General features: G+C 33.9%; 1 protein-coding gene across 6 annotated transcripts in view; it reads left to right on the forward strand.

The window, feature by feature from the left end:
* Galnt13 (polypeptide N-acetylgalactosaminyltransferase 13) overlaps positions 1–21,041 on the forward strand; it is a 514,272-nt gene that overhangs the window by 472,500 nt on the left and 20,731 nt on the right. Inside the window, exon 12 of one of the 6 annotated variants that reach the window (XM_078017425.1) lies at positions 6,131–6,531. The exons of the other annotated variants lie outside the window; for them this stretch is intronic. Coding sequence (XP_077873551.1) covers positions 6,131–6,313 — 183 coding nt within the window. The 3' untranslated portion in view covers positions 6,314–6,531. Of the gene's footprint in view, positions 1–6,130; positions 6,532–21,041 lie in introns of those variants that run through there. 6 annotated transcript variants of the gene reach the window in all.

Below are 21,041 nucleotides of genomic sequence, written 5' to 3' on the forward strand. Positions count from 1 at the left end.
CTCACATCACTGGACAGTAGTTCTACCAGAGAATGAGAGGGCATCCCCTTCTGCAATCCCAATGGTAGAAGACCCCCAGGCTCCAGACCAGCCAAATGGCAGGGGGCTGGGGCAGGGTGCCTCTGAGAGAGACTGGAAGCGATCTTGCCTCTTTGAAGAATGAGAAGACAGGTATTCTTGTAGGAACAAAATGGCGAAAGTGGTCGTTGATCCAGAGGTCTGCAAGTAAGAGAAGGTAGAAATTGGAGAGGAGAGGATTAGAAGGCGGATGCCTCCAATACCAATCAAGGATCCAATACAAGTCCTTGTTCTGTCCACTTAGCAATGAGGCAGCAAAAACCAACCCAAGAATGGGGTCACTTTTGGGCCACGTGCCAGCCACTGTTTAGCCAAAGTAGACTGAGAGGGTGTGATGAGTCACTTTGTATGAGGCAGAAAGAAAGAGAAAAAAAAGTCATTATGGGAATTCAGCCCTGCTATTTGTAACTGGGGGCTTCCCTGGCCTCAGAGAGCCACAGAGGTGCCAGACCATCAATGGAGATCCAGGTCTCATTGGCCATTTAACATGCTTGTTACTAACCTTTGAGTGTAAGGCATAAAGACAGTGAGACATGAACGGTAGAGGTTTGTTAGAATGGGGAGGGGTGAAGAGCCTTGAACCCCCATCCTGGTTTCCAACACCAAATGAAATAGAAAGTAAAATAAATGGAGACAGACCTCAGTGGATCAGCGATGCTCCATTAAGCACTGGAGGGACACATTTTCAAGAGAGAAAATGGCAACTGGTTACAATAGGTGTCTGAGTTTTATAGGGTTCAGTGAGACTTAACCATAGCAGAATGTGTGGTGTTGGGCAGTCAGGGGAACAATTGTGAAAGTTCAGAACCCATTGTTGCAGGGAAATGGTCAAATTCCAGAGCACATTGTTTTCCTTTTCTCCATGGGGATTGATTGTTTCTATATTCTTCAGAAAGACCTTGTCTTCAAAGGAGGGACCCATTATCCTCCTTTTCTCTTTGGAGGTTGTTTTTCCATATCCTACAGAAAGACCTTACAATTTACTGACATAAAGTATTTTAGTAGAAGTTACTAATGTGGAGATTATCTTCTCCATATTTCTGAAAAAGATGACAAGGATTTCTGGAAGTGGTTCCCCATCATATCTTCATCCCCTAGCCTCTGATAGGCTCTGGAACCCACAATTAATTAACCATTGTGAATTTCAACAGGAATTTTTAAACTCACTTGTTTCCAAACTGGGATGATTTTCTTCTTTCGTATGGTCATCCAAAATTGAAGGCTAACATAGGAATTTCATTTCTTGTCAACTAATCCTGGCATTTCTATGTAAAAATGTCCTTTGTCTCCTACTTTGCGTTCACTTAATTTTGGGTCTTTGTATCCTAACCTATGACTTTTTAATCTGTAATGATTTAAATATGTCATTATTCCTATGATTGTATCATTCATGTTAGGTATAATTTAAAATCTTATTAAAATCTTTAATAGTTCTCCATTGCCCAAAGAAGAAAGTCCAAATTTCTTAGTTTGATCCACAGAGCTCCTTTTACTTTCATCCCCATATGGCTTTCCAGCTTGATGTACATTGATGTTCTGTGCTTGATCTGCATTGATGTTCTCTGCTGAAAACAAATGTCTGATAATTTCTCATCCCCTGCCCAGTCCAAGCATTTTCAGATCTGTTCAGTTCACCAATACTGTTCTCCACTTATACTGTTAGCTCCATCCTCCATCCTCATCTCACAAACTTAGGACATACCACTCAAAACTCAATTTAGTTTTTCTTCTGTGAGCTATCAGCTAGCAATGCCTTAACATGCATAAGATGTATTTTAATAGATAAACTTATAATTTATTCAGTTCATTTCCTGGTATCCAATACATATTATTTATAAATTTCCATTGCTATAGGCCAGAATTACTATCCTTGTAGCTGATATCTGTTGAATATTCATACTTCCTTCTTTAGAAATATGTTTACAAATACATATGTGGAATCAAAGGTTATACAATATTGTTAGGCTTTTAATGTATAGTGACAAATTATCCCCGTACATAAGACTAGTGGCTAAATTAGGAAAAGGTTTCATGATAGATATTTAATATGGATTATACTCTTTGGTTCTCACAACATGGTCAAAGTACATAGTGTTATTGTCCTGATTTTACTCAGGATGAATTGAATGGAAACCCTGAAAAATCAGTAGCATGATTGAGCTGGTAAAGCCAGTTTGAACCTAAGTCTCTCTGATGCCACATCAGCTTGATAGTCATTGTGTTTGCATGGATTCCTAATCACACTTCCTTGGGTGTATAATCACAGTGGCCAATATTGATGTTGAATTGTGTTTTTGTGTTGTTCATCCTTGCCAATTTATTATGGAAGATATTCTTCTTGTTTAAAACATATTTCAAGCATTATCAATGCATTTAAAGATTTAAAAAGTCTTTATTACAAATTTCCTAGTTACAGTTTTGCTATGTTTCCTTTGAGAGTTAAAGAATTCTTTTTCTCATGTCATCTATAAGAACACTTTATTAAATAAAGTTATTACCACACATCATTCATAGTGTAAATGATTTTTTGACTTCAACACTTTGTTTATAGTATGTTTTGATATACAGAACTTTAAGCCGAGTATATATTCCAAACAATGTTTGTCTTTATGCTTTTTCCTTTTTTATGCAGAAATGCCATTCTTTTTAAATAAAGTTTTAATTAGGTATCTTCAAATGACATTTACATCATCCTAAAGAAATCAGTATCAAGCTTGGTATTGATTGGTGCTCACTCTTACTGAGCACATATTAAATCTACTCAAGTATTTATACTAATTTTTATTTAAAATTTACATAAAATACACTTAAAATTTGGTACAAATTGGATTAACGTAATATTTATAAAATTATCAATTTACTTTGAAATCAAGCATTAATACAAAAATTTTTTTAAATTAATTGTAAATGTTCCCTTTGAATTGCAACACAACTTTAATCAAAAAGGAGAAAAAAGGAAAAGCACCTCCTCTACATATTATACTTCTTCCTTTTAAAGGCTGAAATATAAAATGATGGAAAAATACATTTTAGAAAATGCATTTATAATGTTTTTTTTTTCTCCCTAGAGCCACTCATTTGGAAAGAGCTAGAATTCACATGGAAACATTCCATGTAATTTATTGTGGTAAATGATTCAGAGCCATTTTTCAAGATAGCAGGCCTTTAGGGAAGCTTATGCTAACCATTTATTAATACCCTGTTTCCTGCCAAGATATAGAAGAGATCATCAGATATTGCCTACACTTTCATACAAATGTCTCCTCCTCCTACTCTAAAATGTGATTATTTATACTTATGAAGAACCTAACCTTTTGATAGGTATATTAAAAAGTGAGGGAGTAAACAAACATTTTATCTTTTCATTACAAACCCTCTCCTAGAGAAAGCTTAATTATTTTAGTAATGCATTCTAATGTTCTCACAGATTGTAATGAATACATTCATTCAACAGATATGTATTTATTTTAAACTTTGAATTTTTATAAGTACTATAATTACTTAGAAGCCATTTCAACAGTAATTTGGACCCCTTTTAGGAGTTTGCACAGTGGAATTAAAACTTACCAGGGATTTCACAAAGTAAATTTGCAAATGAAATGAAATAGCCTATGAGGAAAGAAGGAACATCTACCATTCATTAAATGTTTAAATGAGTTGGATGTATGCAAGCTGGAAGGAACCAGCGTTATCACAAGTTCTATAGAAGTAGAAATTATTCCAAGAGCATTTCAATCTCATTAATGCTTAGTGGAGAAAACTTCTGTGTTTTTTGTTGGCCTATGTTCCTAGCAGGAAACTGAAAGATAGTGGGAGTGGGATGGTTTCTTAGGCTGTTTGGGCTGTTGTAAAAAAAAAAAAATAAGTAAACTGAATGTTTTATAAGCAATAGAAATTTATTGCTCACAGTTTTGGAGGCTAAGAAGTCAAAAATCAAGATGCCAGAAAATTCGGTGACTGGTGAGGGGTTGTTCTATGGTTCATAGATTACACCTGTTTTTCAGTGACCCAATATGTTGGAAGGGACTAGATGGCTCTCTGGCGGTATATATATATATATATATATATATATATATATATATATATATATATATATATATATATATATATATATAATATTTTCCCAATCATAAGGGCAAAGCCATGACCTAATTACCTCCCAAAGAATCCACCTTCTGATACTATCACACTGGTCCTTAGATTTCAGGAGATTCATTGAGAAGGAGGAGTCACAAATATTCAGATCATAGCAAATGGAAACTTGACTCAATCATTCATCAAAGAAAAACCTGGTTATCCTAGCCCATATTACATGCTTTAGCATATGGCATTATTAGCAAAAAAATATCCTAAAATGCAAACATTTCACATTGACCCAGTTGTTCAGGGGTCATGAACTACCCATCCTTAAGTCCTTTAAACCAACAATTAGTTTTCTTCCAAGTAAATATCAGGAGAGCCTGCTTTCATGAGATTTATGTAGAATCAGCAAGGTCTTAGAATACATGTTCATGTCAATGCATCTATTATTGCCATGTTACTCTGTTTATTCATGGTTCTTCATATTTTATTTTCCTAGGAAAAAAGACCATCTCAAATTATCTCTAAGGAAGTTCCAAAGTCCTATTCCTGGGCTTATTCCCATTGGTTCAAATCAACTAATGCACATTTCTACTTGAATGACCAAATGTAGCCTCAAACTCAAAGTGTCTTACTTCATCTTTTATCCAGAGCCTTTTTTATCCTTGTAATCTCTCTATTCATTCATGTTTCTATTTTCTCTCTCATATTTTACTGTCCCTTGCCTTCTCCAAACTAATAATGAGCCCTATGAATTCTTCTAATTCTTTTCTATTTACTTTTCTCTCTTCTTCTACTAACAATTCTGCTTTCCTAATCTAGCCTTGATCACCTCACATTTCAGTTAATATAGTTTCTAGTACTGCTCTGTGTTGCTCCAGTCTGTCTTTATCTGCACTCTGCCTCGTTAGAAAATGAAGTGCTCTGACTCCTTGTAAAAATTTTACTCTACTGAAAAAGCAAACAAAACCGTTAAGGAATTTCTAGTTATTTCAGCAAAAAATTAACATTGCTATGTATGTAATTTTCTTATTAAATACACAGACTTTACTCCATCAGCTCTGTTAAACTGCACTACACTTTAAAAAATGTTCTTATTGTTGGTTGCTTGTTGCTTTATCTTAATCTTGCCTTGTCCATACACCTATTTGCCATGATTTTCCCCACTTTTCTAATGTGTAAATTCCATCCCTCTAGTCCAATTTCAAAACCTACACTTTTTTCCCTGCTCTTCAGTGTACATGGATATTCCCTTCTTTTCAACTCATAGTATCGAAATTTAATCATGTATAAACTTTTCAAAGAATTAGTTCATCTTAAAAAAAAAATAGTAAGATCCCCCTCCAGTAATAAAGTCTGTTGAAAGAAGGAACAAGTAGGACAATTTTTACAAAAAATTCAAAATTATTCAAGAACATGTTAACACAGATACAGTTTCAAATTTTCAGAGAAACCACATCTATCTAGAGAATGAAAGAGTTCCTATGGAAATGCTTAGAATTGGGACTGCAGTCAAGGAAAAAAATGTCCCTCTTCCCTGGGTGGAAGGGGGGAAATCCACATTCTAATCTCTGGAACCTGTATTACTATATATGGCTAAAAACATTTTGCAGATGTAATTACAGTAAAGGTCTGGAAGCAGAAGCATTACCCTGAATTGTCTGTTGGCCCTAAGTACAACCACATGAAGGAGAAGTGAGGGAAGAGAGAGATGGGCACAGACATAAGAGGAAAAGGCAATATGACTGTGGAGGCGGAGCTTGAGGGGATGTGGCTGTGACCTTAGGTGTGGTAGCAGTCACCTGACACTAGAAGAAGCAGGGAAACATTCTTCCCAAGAGTCTTTGGAAAGACACTGTCCTGCTGGTACCTTGGTTTCCACCCAAACTGATTTGGATTTCTGGCCCCTTGAAATGTGAAAGAATATTTTTCTGTTGTTTTAAGCCACCAAGTTTGTGTTAATTCTTTTTAGCAGCCAGAGGAAATTAATGTAGAGGCGCAAAGAGATAACTCCAGAAATAGTCAAGCTGAGTGTTCACAAAACAATTCACTTCTCTGGAAAAGAGCTCTGAGACTTTCTCAGAGTCAGAGACAGGTATTATTTCATCCTGTCACTTCAGGAAACGAGGTGAGTAGCTACAAGGAATGGCTCTAAGTCATACTGGGCCTTCAGAATGTTTTGATCAGAGAAAGATTGTTTCAGGGGATTCTATTTTTACTTGACTTTTTTATTGACTTCGGAATTTTAGTAATCGTTGTAATAAATAGCATTGCCAGTAGCTCTAAATCCTATATTAATAAAAAGAAAAATTATAAAATAACTAAAAGTAGATCTTTAAAGTATTAAATGATAATGACCTCTTCGGTTAATAGTTAATATGGCATACACAAGAGTATTAGAAAATTGCTTCAATTGCTTTTAAAAATCTTAATCCAACAATTGATCAATCAATAAATAATATTTTCTTAATTTAAGCATTCATTATTTATATTACAGGAACATCTCTGTAAACTTAAAGTTGATTAGAATTTATAGGAACTTGAGCTCATTTTCTGATTCTTCCCTGTTTGGCCTGGTCAGAGTGTTTCTGGCTTAAAAATAGAAAATCTGTTGTACTTAGCTTTTTTATTTTTCTCATGAGTTACTCAGATTGTGAGATGATTTTTCTTAAGGTTTCAAAAAAAAGTGATCACGTGTATTGTGAGCACTTTTTTTTAGATTTATCTTTTCTTCTAAGTGTTATAAGCCTAATGTTACTACATGATGGGACTTAGCCTCTATCACTTAGGAGACTTTGTTTTTCAGAAGCCCTGGGAAAATTGTCAATAATAGTTAATTTCATGAAATCCTAGATTTGTTAAATAAGTTACATCTTTGACTTTGTTTTCTAGCCAGGAGTACAAAGTTGTTATGATTCCTGTGTCAATAATATAAAAACAAACCAACTTCAAAAAGATTCAATTTTTTCTATGTTGAGATCATGATGATTTCTAGTATGATTCTTGATAAAAAAATATAAGGACCCCAGAATGAACATAGAGAAGCAACTATCTATTAGAATGATTTTAAAATTAATGATGATACCACAGTATCAATGCACACGGTAGGATAAAAGAAATATTCTGTCAATTAACCCATTAATTAAAGTACATTATCATGGTCAACCAATGTCTTGCCTTAAAGAGCATACAACTAAATTCTATTTAATTTTTATAAGGCATAAACTTTAAAATGATACTCAAGCTTTTTAGGGGGAAGTGTACATTAAGTTGTATTCATTTTATTAATGGAGGTCCCAAAAGGTTTTGAAAAAAATCTCATAGCTTTGTGCTCCTGACTAGAAAACAGAGCCAAAGGTGAAATATCTCAGAGTCTCATAAGGCAGAAAGTTTAATACCACCTTAATCTAATGACCTCCTGCCCAAACTCAGATATACATTTGCACACAAAGACACAAACATCTCTTTCCTCCCTCATCTCACACCATCAATAGAACTTTTCTTATTGGAGCTGTTAACTGAAAAATCTACCAAAAGAATAATATTTTACAATGAGCAGCATCCATCTGCCCCCTCAGCCCACCAATTTACCTGCTCTGATGGTCTTAATACTGATTAGCAGTGTGAGTTGGTTTAGTTATTAATACTTTGTATGTTTTTAAGTACAGATGATGCATTCTTGGTTCTGATAGTCTACAAATGTGATTCAGGAGAGAAATAATATGTATTGAATACTTTCTGAGCAAAGGAATTTTATTTGGTATTTTAAATATATAATATTAATATCCTATTTCTATGTTTATTATTCTTATAATATATACTAAGAGTTTTAAATATATAATTCAATGTCAATTATACCTACAATCATATTATTTATAGTAGCTATTTTATCTATAATTATATATATCTATAATTATTATTATATAATTCATACATTGAATATACTTTGGTACTCATAATAAATGTAGATAAATTATATAATTTTATTATAATTATTATTTTAAATTATCATTAATGAATAAACTGAGGTTAATCTATACAACTCATTCCAACTTATCCTAACAGAGAGTCAGTATTAGAGCAGAATCTAACTCTATATGTCTAATTTCAAAAATCTGAAATTTTTCAAAAAAGCATATTGCCATAAGGAATGCTGAGTGGGAGAAGTGATAAAATATATATTATTTAACCAGAACTTAAATTAATTACATGTTGCCTAAAATGTATTTTGTTCAGCATCAGTGATTTTTTTTTTATTATATTTTGATTGTTTAGAGCCCAGGAAAAAAAGTATCTGAAAGTTTATCTCCCTTTTTGAAACGGATATACCTTTTGAGATATTCTACTCTTAGAGATATCTAGGTCATGCGAATGTTCTCACCTTTAGAACCCTCTAGAAAACTGGAAAACAGGCTCCCCATTTTTATTATTGGCTCATAAATAAATATATTATACAAAGGGAACAGGATTTTTTGCAACCATCTATCCAACCTTGCTAATAAGACATGTTTCTCCTGTTTTCTAAAATACTCAAACTATGTCATAGACAAAATTGCCCTCTTCATGTTTTTTTTTTTTTTTTTTGTTGTTGTTAGAATATAAATAGGATTCTGATTCTCTTGTCTGGAATTGTTTGGATCCTTTCTTTGTGCACATGTAAAGACATCAGATATACACTCTTTGAAAGACATGGATACTTTGTAAGGACGGCCTGCTATTCCCTCCATCCCTCCATCCCTCCACCAACACACAAATCCATTACCAGGAGTATCCAGAGTTCTTACTGGCTAATTAATAATTACAAGTCGATGAACAGATAGAAAGAATATCATCTCTAAACAGACGCTAATCTTCATGTTGTGAAGAAGGCCAGGAGAGAGAGAGAGAGAGAGAGAGAGAGAGAGAGAACACATGTTCATGCCTGCATGTGTGAATAAGATGGGAAGGGAACTGAGAAACTTCCTTCTAATCATAGAAAAGATCTACCACAAGATTTACAAAATGTTGTTCCAGAAACATGACTTAACTTTTAACCCCATTCATCCTACATTTTATTTCTAATATTAAATTAATTTTCTTTTCTTGGTACACTATAATTATACATAAAGGGATTCACTGTGCATATTTGTACATATACATAACATAATTTGGTCAATTTAATTCCCCAGTACATCTCAAAAGGCCACCTCCATTCCCATACATATTCTATTTTTCCATGGCTTAGTTCCTCATTTCCTTAACACTATACTCCATCACACCATATTTGAAGTCAGTCAGCTTTGAAGAGTCTAGGAGTATCACTAGACCCTTTAGATTTGCATCTTTATTGACATGGTGAGTTTCAGTTATGCAAGTTGCTATCCTGTATATATCTTAGTTCTATTTGCTTCCTTTTCTGCCTTTTGTATTTGAACCTTGTTTAGAATTCCCTTTTGTTTCTTAGATTGTCTTTTTAATCTAAATCCCTTTGAATCTTGTGAACATTTTCTTTTTTCTAAGGTCTACGTCATATGCCTTTAAGTTATCAGAGTCTACCTCAAGTTGATATTGAAACTGAGAGTAAAATATAGGGGTCTTATAAATGTCTAATTCTGTTTACCCTCTATCATTTTGCCATTGTTGCCAAACATGATACATCTACACGCATTACAAACCAGAAATACAGTGTTACAATTTTGCTTTAAAAGTGATATTTTCTTCTTCTTTTTAAATCATGAGGAATAAAAGAAGAACATAGTAACAAATAAGAATTCAGGATTTACCAGTTACTGCTAATACTTCTAGGGAAAATTAAGAGATACCATATGTATGGAATATAATGTTTCATTGACAGAAAAACCACTGCAAACTTGAGAAATTCTCAGCTTATAACTCTTGTAGGAATTAGTAGTCCTAATATTCTCTCTCTCTATTATTGGATAAACAAGAGCAGCAAAGCCAGATGATTTGTGAAATTTTTTGTCTACTGACAGAAGACAGGAATTCTGAAAGTTTGATTAACAATAATTTTGAAAACTATCTCATAGCAATGCAAGAATCCAGTCACCAAAAACTACTTCTCGATGTAAAGGAAAATCTCTATGAATTGAAAAATATACTGAATAGGAAATATCTACTTTGTAATCTGTGAACACTAAGAATTCAAAACTAAGCTTAAAATTCAAGCAAACTGTTTTTATATGAGAAATTTGGTGATGATATTCATTACATGCCTAAGTCCTTCCTGTGATCACCTTTAATTTTTTTTTTTTTTACTGGACTAGACATTAGAGAGTATTATAATTTCCTCAGAAATTGGTTTATTTTTATCTTATGGACTCCATAAATTGTGTGACTTTTCAAGATTTTTTTTTGGTACAAAATGCATGATCTACCCAGAGAAAATTGAATATATTCTTTCTACAAATATTTCACTTATTTCATTTTTTAAAATTTAATCAATCCCTATTGTTCCTACATATATATAAATAAGAAAAAAATAAAACCAACATTTTTTTTTCCTTACTGGAAATAAACACACAGAGGGAGATAGAGATATGTATGTCTATCTACCTATCTAATTCTGTTTAAACACACTTTGCAACAGTTTTAAATATAAATAAGTAAATAGGCACATAGTAAAATTTAAAAGAATCTTTCCCAATACAAGTGTCATAATTCTCTAGAGAAGACATTCAGAACATGATCTGATAAGGACAGCCACAGGTCCAAGAAATTTCATGAAGCAGTCAGGAAGCACAGAGAACAGAGTGTGCAGAACAACAGTGAGAAAACTGGCATAGGCAGAATTGAAAGGAATGGACAGAGATGGTGGAAAATTAAGTTTTACACGTAGAGGAGCTAAGATGATAGTGGAATGTAAATGTCAGGGATTTTTTTATGAGGACACAAAAGGACCAAAAAGCTTTCAGACTAGAGAGCTGTTGAAGAATAACTTATCTATTTGTAATAAATCTCATGAAAATACCCGGACATGCACTTTTGTTATTAAAAATGACATAGTGAATACAGCCAAAATGAAAAGAGCTTTCCAATCTTGTTATTTGGTGCCCAGGTATAATTTCTCAGCAAGCAAGAACAGAATATGGAACTTTTTTTTTTCAATTCATTTCTTTTATTCTGTTATCAAAGGATTCGATCCAATACAGAGCAAGAACCTACATGGGGTATGTACAAAAATGATACCTTGCCATTAAAGAGAAAGGGCTTCAATTGGTTACCATGGAAACCTCCTAGTGTCCACTCCAATTTCTAATAGAGCATCTTAATCTTCTAATGGAAACCTACCAGATAAAATATTTTCTACTGCTATGTTTTGGTTCTAACTCTTTAAAAAGATTTGAAATGTTTAACTTATTTAAAATAAGTAAATAATTGTGTATGGTTATAATATAAAAAGTTGTCGTTATAAGCAAAAACATTCAAAGATGCGTTTAGGCTCATTGTAATGCTTTGGAATGATCAAAGTGGTCATGACTAGTCCTCATTGCCGGTGTGAACCCATGGTCTACATACTGCTGAGTGTAGTGCCACTTCTGGGTGGCAGAAATTGTCATGCTCCAATCCTCACACCAAGGAGACCTGATTTTTTTAATTAATTCAGTGAATTAACCAATTGACCTAACAAAATTTATTTTAAATATAGGCACATGAAGTCATGATCCCTAATTTTAGACTGAGGTTTTTAGATACAGGTTATAATTGATTTCCATAATCTCCACTACATAAGAATTTAAAATGATATATGTGAATGGTTCCCTCCAAGGAATGGAGCCCAACTTTCTTCCTGACCTTGTATGTGTGGTGTACTTATTAACTTGCCTTCAAAGAGTGGGACATAGAATGTGGTGGTAACTATATAGTAGAGAAACACTGGGAACTACTACCATAGGTCCATGATCAAGGTGCTACACTGTAAATCATGTTGAGAACATGCACCTCTGGTCAGATGTCAAAAGAACACCACTGCACCTTTGTGGTCTTCCTGTTCAAAACCTATGACTCCAGTCTAACCATGACAGAAACATTAGACAAACTCAAAATGAGGACATTCTCTAAGATACCTGAAAAGTACTCCTCAAAGCTATAAAGGGATCTTTACAAAGGGATCTCAGAATAGACTTAATGAGAAAAGACAAGTAAATATAGTGTGATATCCTGATGCAATTCTAGGAAAAATGCACATGAGATTAGGGTAAAACTAATAAAATCTGTATACAGTATAGAGTTTAACATAAAAATTAATATCATAACCAAGGAATAAAATACCATGTGTGGGGGAAGAACATGGGATTTTGGGCCTGACATCTAGTTCAGAACCTAATTGTCTCACTTGCAGACTGACTTTATGGGATTTTTTTTTAACCTTTGGAAGCATCATATTTCTGACTTGCAAAAGAAGAAGACCAATGCTTATTTTAGAGGTTCACTGAAGAAATGTGTAATTTATAATCTGTTATATAATATTTAATATAAAAATATTTCAGGGCTGCCTATATAGCTCAGTTGGTAGAATGCTTGCTTTGCATGCATAAGGCCCTGGGTTTGATCCCCAGCACAAGAAAAAAAAATAGATAGATGCTAGATAGATAGATAGATAGATAGATAGATAGATAGATAGATAGATAATTTCAAATGTCAGCCATCTTGCCTTATACACATCAAGTGCTCCTAAAGTGTAGTTTACTTTCTCTGCTTCTGCTTGCTTCCATCCCAGTATCTGAAGGCCATCACTTCCACCCCTTTGCCTGAGGGTTCTTGCTGTCAGAGACAGCTTTGTCCATCTAGTCACACCCAGGGAGCTAATCAGTTCTGCTCTCCAGAAGCTCACCTCAAGCAAAGCTGAGGGCAGGTGTTGTATAAATAAACACTGCAGCTCAGTCCCACAGCAAAAGGACTGATACTGTGGTGGTGTTTCTACATAGGTTACCAGAGATCTGTAATAGGACTGTGCTACTGTTAACCACAATATAATGTATACTATACCCTTTGTCAGCTGCTGTCCCTTCTCTATTCCTATATAAGCTTCTATATGAGTCTTTTCTGGTATCATCTCACTTTTGGACAGACCAAAATTAAATAGACCCTTCTCTTAGTGTTCAGCAACACAGAATGCTATAAGTGAATCAGAAACCACCTGGACAAATTAAACTTGTTTATATCAATGTAAATGCTATGGTAATAATTGGGAGGTTGTTGTTGTTGTTGTTGTTGTTGTTGTTGTTGTTTGTTATTATTATTTGTACCAGGGATTGAACTCAGGGGCACTGGACCACTGAGCCACATCCCCATCTCTATTTTGTATTTTATTTAAAGACAGAGACTCACTGAGTTGCTTAGAACCTCACTTTGGCTGAGGCTAACTTTGAACTGTCACTGGGATCACAGGCATGCCCCGCTGTGCCCAGCTTGGAGGTTAATTTTAAGTCATGTGTAATTTAAACTAAACAGTCATTTATCTTTACTGAGAAGAGGAATTATTAGTGTACAGGAAGTGTATCTTTATGTCATCTGGAACATTATAATAATTTACCTTTGGGACTACCCATACATTTAATATCTTTGTCAGATTATATACCACATGCCAGAGTTTTGGAATTTACCTCATGATTACAAATCCAAACCTTTAAGACAGGGGCTGAGGTTGTGGCTCAGTGGTAGAGCGCTTGCCTAGCACACATGAAGTACTGTGTTCAATCCTCAGCACCACATGAAAATAAATAAATAAATAAAGGTATTGTGTCCAACTAAAACTAAGAAAGATTTTTTAAAAGATCTTTAAGACATAGGTAATGTTACAAAAATACTAGTAAAATGTTTTTCAATAGTTCGGCTCAAAATCTTTTGCCGTTAATTTGTAACTAACAAATACCAAAATAAATATAATAGTTTATATAGAAATAATGTGAAGTATATTGATAGGTTGATAGATAGATAGATGCATACATATATATCATGTGAATTACACATACATATATATTACTTCTATGTCTGTTTTTAGGCATAGTGAGAACCTTAAATATTGTGTATCTTACTATACAATGGTACATACCAATGACAGCCATGAAAGAAAAGCATACATTTAGTTTACCTATGAGTGAAGAATATCCCATGCAGGAGTTTACTTTTCATCATTTGCAATTTATATGCTTATGGATTAGTTCCTCAAATAACAAAATATTTAAAGAATGATACAATTTGAAAGAATGCCATTAAAAGAGAGAATTTGTTACAGAAAATCATTATAACAAGAATCCAGAGAACAAAGTTTAAATTTGGTTGCACAGTAGAGGAAACTTATACTCAAATAGTTATTTATGTATTTAATCTAACGTTACATAAAGGACATGTAATGTTCTAAACCCTGACACATTTAACACATTCAAATTTATCTGTTGAGTAAATTAATAAATAAATGATTAGATGAAAAAAAAAGAGCATAAAAGTCACTCCATTTGGAGAGAACAGATATGGGTTTTGAATGTATCCTTTTTCCTGGAGTTCAATATATATGTTTCTGTTGTTGCTTAAGAAGTTGCTACATAGAAGACAATTATTATTTCATAGTTCTATAGGTCAGCAGTACAGCACAATGGCTGAGTTGTCCTCAGAAGTTCTCATACAGCTGAAATCAAGATGTTGGCCATAGTTGTGGTATCATCTGAGGCTCAGGGTCCTTTCTAAGTTTCCTTCCTGGTAAAATTCCATTTCTTGCAGCTATAGGACTGACTCCGTCCTGGTTTATTTGTTTTCTGACTCTTCCAGTAGTTGCTCTCAGCAGTTTAAGGCTGCCCTCAGCTCGCTGCCACATGACCCTCTTCAAAACAAGAGCTTTCATCCTCAAGGCCAGCAGCAAAATCTTTCTTTGCTGTTGGCTAATCTGAGGTCTTATATAACATTTTACATAACATTCCATAATCCTGGAGTGATTTTCCTATCATAGTCACACTTTCTCACACTCAAGGGAAGGAGGTTATATAAGGCATGTGCACCAGGGGACGGGAAACTTGGGCCATCTGCACAATGTACCACAGTCAAATTAAGCAACATCTGCACATCCAAGCATATGTAGTGGGATATAATTTGGAAGTATTCCCAATTGGGCTAAATTTACAATTTATAGTCTTTGATATTACAGTAGTAAAATATGAGTATGTAGAGCAGAATGCTTATATATTTGATTTCAAAAGTTGTAGACTTCCTGTAAATGCCTTTAGGGCAGAGTGAAGTATTAAAAATGCATAAACTTTTAATATCAGGAAAATTTAAAATAGGAGGATTTAATAATGAAGTAGAAAGAAAATAGAAATGTCAGTCACACTGTGTTATTGTATTAGTTCATGCTGCTTATGTGGTGTCTTATACTCTTGCTGTTTTCTAGAAAGTGGACTAGAAAATTTCAAAGACAAATTGTTTTCATTTCAATTCAATAAGTTATTATTGGGCACTGCTCTGTTCCTACAGTAATTTCCAAAGGGATTCAAGTATATCCTTAGAACTGTTATGTGGGGAGCAATGTTTTATTTAAAAAACAAATTGCCAGTGGGAAAAGATGAGGTAGAATATAATCAAATGTAGATATTATGCATGAATAGTTCACAGATACTCACTGACATTCAGTCATTACTTGAGGCAAGTACTGTGTTTAGAGCTCTTATGAATTTCCTAATTCAACCATTAAAATAGCCCATGAAACATGAGGCTCTTTTCCCAGATAGAGAAACCAAGATTTTGCAAAGCCTCACAAAAATGCAAGTTCTGATGATGAGTGATTGATCTCAAACCCAGGTCTGCCTAAACCTATAGTTTTAAGCATTATCCTGCTCTAAAGATTAACAGTAATGAAAGTTGCCTGAAATGCAATGTGGATAAGCCATCAGTGGAAAAGTAGTTACAAAGCACTAAATGGAAGGAAAAAAAAAAAGAAAGACAGAATGCATTAAGACATTAGGAGTTTGTTCTTTTCCTTGGCAATGTGAAGTGAGAAGGATAGTCCTGATAAAATTAGCACATATCATGTAGCAACAATATGATCTGGTGAGATGAAAAAAACAAGAGCTAAGGTTTTGCAGATGATGTTAAGGTCAGGATGAAAATATTGAACTTGATAGCACACCTACAAACTGCTTTTAATAACAGAACTTTAAATATTGAAGCAGTAAAAGACCACAGATAGCATACAAGTATAGGTTAAGAGTATAGCTGGAAGCTTCCTACTTCTTCCCCTCTACACAAACCACTGAGCTAACAGCCAATAGATGGAGCCTGAAATCAATTAAGGCATAGAAGAAGATTCTGCTGGGAACAAAAGTCTCTGCTTGGTGCCTCCACTGGTAAACTCAATTCCATCTATGTGTTCTTCATGCTGATTTTAAGATGGTGTGACATATGGAGAGGGAGCACATTTTTAAAATAAATCATATTTTTTTGCTTAAAGTCTAATTTTTGTTGCTAAACAATTTTTCCTTTTATTTTAATACATTTTTTCTGGTTTATTTTTATCAAATGAGAGAGAAAACTGTTACATGCTTTTTTTTCCCTCATATTTTTCCTTCTGCATGATTGTTGACAAAATTAACTCATTTAAAATACTTAAACAGTTTCCCACAGAGTGTCTAAGATCTAAAATGACTAACTAATAAGTGTATAAGGGACAGTGGGGTCTAAAGAGCCCCTGTCGTTAGGCAGGTTGGGCATACTGGATGAGTCCTATAGATTTTTAGCCAGTATCTTCATCCAGAAAGTGAAACCATTAGAATGATATGATATATAGAGACCCTCCAAACTGTGAAACTTTATAGTTGATATAAAATTTCCCAACCAAAACCTTTTTTTAATTAAAGCTAAACGAAATATAAAGAAATCACAGTCTACATAATAAAGCTGAATGTAATATACTGCACTCAATGTGAATACCCAGTGAATATTTTGTCTATTCAAAATATGTATTTATTTGTCAATTGTGCATTAATAAAAAATAATGAACAAAGCAAATATCTATCCATCATCTGCCTATATCTTACATCTAACAAAAGAAATCCTGTAGCAAGACAGAGCCAGCAGAGGGCGTGTAGATCTTCAGCCCTTTGCTGAAGCCAGAAATGTCCAGATACCACAGAGCAGAGAGTAAGTATCCCTACTTTGCAATTTGCTCTGCTAGAACCAGGTTTCCCTAACAGTTATGCTAGAAACCTGTGCAGGTTTGTAATTTTTCAAAGCTGTAAAGTGAAAAGAGTATTTTTAAAGAAGTAACTATATGTTTTAATATATTTTTAATATTTTTTAAATGTAAAAAATTTTTGTAAAAATGTATTGTATAGGTAGTCTTTAATTGTGTAGAATTAATTTAATTGCAGAATATTTTAGATCACTGTCACAACAGTCTTTGAAAATTATTTAAATGTTGTTTTGATTATAAATATTTTAAAAAATTATAAATACCTTTGGATATTCTCCCTAAAAGAAAAACCCAGAACAAACTATATACACATATAAAGTAAAGAAAAAAAATGATGTTTTCCTAAAATAAAAACAATTGACATTGAAAAGAATTGATATTGAATTAGTTATAATTCCATATATATTGTACTTATTTGAGCATAACATCAATTCAGAGGGAGAAATCAATCTGGCTTCAATAAAGTACAGATAAAAACAGGCAAATCACCTAGTCACAGTAAAGAACTACTTTTTGATCATATATACGAATAGAAAGATGATTGTGAAAATGATGCTTTTGTAAAATATAATAGGATGTTATGGTTTTCAGTATTTCAATAAATACATATTTTGAATAAACAAAATATTCACTGGGTATTCACATTGAGTATAATAGTATTAAATTTATGTGAAATCTAAAAATCAGGTTTCTTATACAAATTTCAGTGGTAAGTTGGAAAGCTGTTCCATGACTTTTAGAGTCTTCAGTCAGCACAGGAATAAAAGAGGAAGTATCAGTTTCTTAAGGCTGCTGTAATAAACTACAACTAATTGTATGTGTTAAAACAACAGAAATTTATCATTTTGTGGTTCTGGAGGCTATAAGTCTGAAATGAAGGTGTCAAAAGTGCTTCACTCCCTCTGAAACCTAGGGGAGAATTATTCCTTGCCTCAGCTAGCTTCTCCTGTTAGCCAGCAGTTCTTGGTGTTCCCTGGCTTGTTCCATGCCTCACTCCAGTCTCTGTCTGTGTTACCACATGACTCCCTTTTATCCCTGTATCTTTATCTTTTACTTATAAAAGTATCAGTCATTTTGGATCAAGGACCCACCCAACTTCAATATGACCTCATCATAACCACAAATTGCATATGCAATGAACTTTTTTCCAAAAATATTCACCTTCTTTGGTACTAGGGGATAAGGCAACATAATATAGGAGATACAAATAGACCCATAGCAGGAAGCATCAGAATGTAGAGAAGACTATAAGATTTTCTATGGAGAGAGTAGTTGTTTTTCTAAAGGGAAGGAGCTGGGAATCTGACTTCAAATGAGGTAAATTTGTGGGTATACAACCCAGTGTAGTCATATACAGCCCTAACAACTTGAAATTCTTGATAATGTTTTTGACAGTAGGTCCTTTGTTTACATGTTGCCGTGAACTTGGTAAGGACACCATTTGAGAACTTGATGTATGCTTCTTCCACTTGGTAAGTTTTGCAAGATGTGACCTGACTCATACCTGACAAAGTTGGCTTGTGACAACTGAAATGAGGGGACTGGACTGCCCTGTCCCCTGTGGTCAGCATGCCTCCCAGAGTTTGTCAAATCATAAAAAGTGGATGCTTATGAAAATATGCATTGTCCTCCTTATTAGCACTGCGCTGAGGTGCTCAGGTATGGGAATCTCTAAAAAGCCACACTCTCTGTGGAGTCAGAGAACAGGAAGGAATAAGAAACAAACAGCTTGGGTAAGACCTCTCCTAGAACTTTACCATCCTTGAAGAATAAGCACTGACTAGCAGCCTGGGGGAATTTTAGAGTGGACAGAAGAAATGTGAAAAACAAAAAAGATGCTTAAGACAGGAAAATCAAGAAAGCAATGATACCCTTCCCCAACCTAGGCTGCCAACCTAAAGTAGGCGTAACTTACAGAAGAGGATAAAATTTGATATTACATTACATTCAGAATTTTGATTGATAATGTAAATTGTATTATTAATTAATTATTAATCCAATTTCTGGATTACAAGGTGACTTAAGTCAAATAAGCAAAACCTCATGCATACCATATTTTTCATTTAAAAGTATTAAAAGAAGTAGAGTCTCTTTCAAGGCATTTTGTAGGGTTAATAAATGTCATAGGCTGAATTTTGCCCTCCTCAAAATTCATATGTTAAATTCCTTAGTAACTGCTGGCCCTCAGAATGTGACTATATTTGGAGATACAGTCTTTAAAGAGATAAATAAGGCAAAATTAGATAATTAGGTTGTCCCTTCTCTGATATGACTGGTGTCCTTTAAGAGGAAGGGGGGGAGGGTTGAAGACATGGGGAAGTTGCCCATCTATGAGACAGGATGAGAGAGAGACTTCAGAAGGAAATAACTCTACTGATATCTAGATCTTGAGACTTTCAACTTCCAAAATGTTAAGAAATATTTTTTTCCCCTTAGGCTACCCATTCTATGATATTTTTTTCTGGTAACCCCAGAAAACTAATACATTAGGAGACAAGAAAAATTGAGTGGTTATGGCAATAGAAGTAATTTTGGAAGGCATATTAATCAAGCAGTTCCACAAAATTGGGAACACAGAATCTGTCTTCCCTAACAAAACAACTGAAATTAAAAGAACTGCATAAAAAAAGTCCTTTTAAGTGGTTATAAACCCAGTTTAAGTGGCAGACTACATAGCAACATATGCAATACTAGATTGCTTAATAAAAATGTTGTGTATTTAGACAATATGAAACACAGTATATAAAACAGAATATTCAAATCACCTTAAACTGTACTTTATTTAAAGAAATTGACTTATTCTTTGCAATGGTGTAAGTTGGTATATATTTATAGGGACACTAATTAAACAGTAAAACAAAAGGGCAAATTTATGTTTATATTTTATATTTATTTACATATGTATATAAATAAGTTTTTTATGTTTATACAAAGAGTATTACATGTGATTTTTTACTCAGGTAGGTGCCCCATTAATGTTAACTTCCTATTTTCAGTTGTATAATATAAGGAAAGACAGATTATTTAATTCTGCTTCTAGTCACCTTAGATTAGAGTGAGTGGTCTCTGATCAATCAATGATATTTAAAGTTGATTTAAAGATGCAATAGAGCAACTAAAAATAAATGTTAAGTCCTTGGTTTGTATGACTCAGTTCTGGCTTTAGTAAGAATAAGTATCGATTACCAATGATAAAGCAATTTGGGTGGTAAGAGAAAAGGAATAGTTTCCTTTTGGGGGGGGTGAGATTGTACAGTGAGACTTCACTAATGAAAGAAACCAATCACAGTTGCCAACAGGTGTGGAAGTTTGCTCTAAAGTGCTTTATAAGATAAAATATTTTAAAGCCAAATTCTTATGTCATGGTGGAGCATAGAGGTTCAACTACAGTAGCAGGAGAGCCGACTGGGCAGGTTCTGAACTGGGATTCACACATACTAGGAATACTGAGACAACAGGCCCTGTGTATGGAGAACAGTTGCTTCTCACAAAACCTAGCAACAAATTTGAGGTTGTCTCCAAGGTATGAGGAACTCAGAAGTGGTGAATCTAGAGGGACAAAATATGTGGGATGTTACTAGTTGAAAGTTTCAGGAAAGTCTGTCATCAGGATTAAAACCATTTCCTCAGGACTGTGGGCATGGCCAGACTGAGCAAACCCTGCAACTTATTGAGTACTGGATATATCATCAAAGCAGGGATCCAC

Source organism: Ictidomys tridecemlineatus, chromosome 7, assembly GCF_052094955.1.
Source record: "Ictidomys tridecemlineatus isolate mIctTri1 chromosome 7, mIctTri1.hap1, whole genome shotgun sequence".
Classification (NCBI taxonomy): Eukaryota; Metazoa; Chordata; class Mammalia; order Rodentia; family Sciuridae; genus Ictidomys; species Ictidomys tridecemlineatus.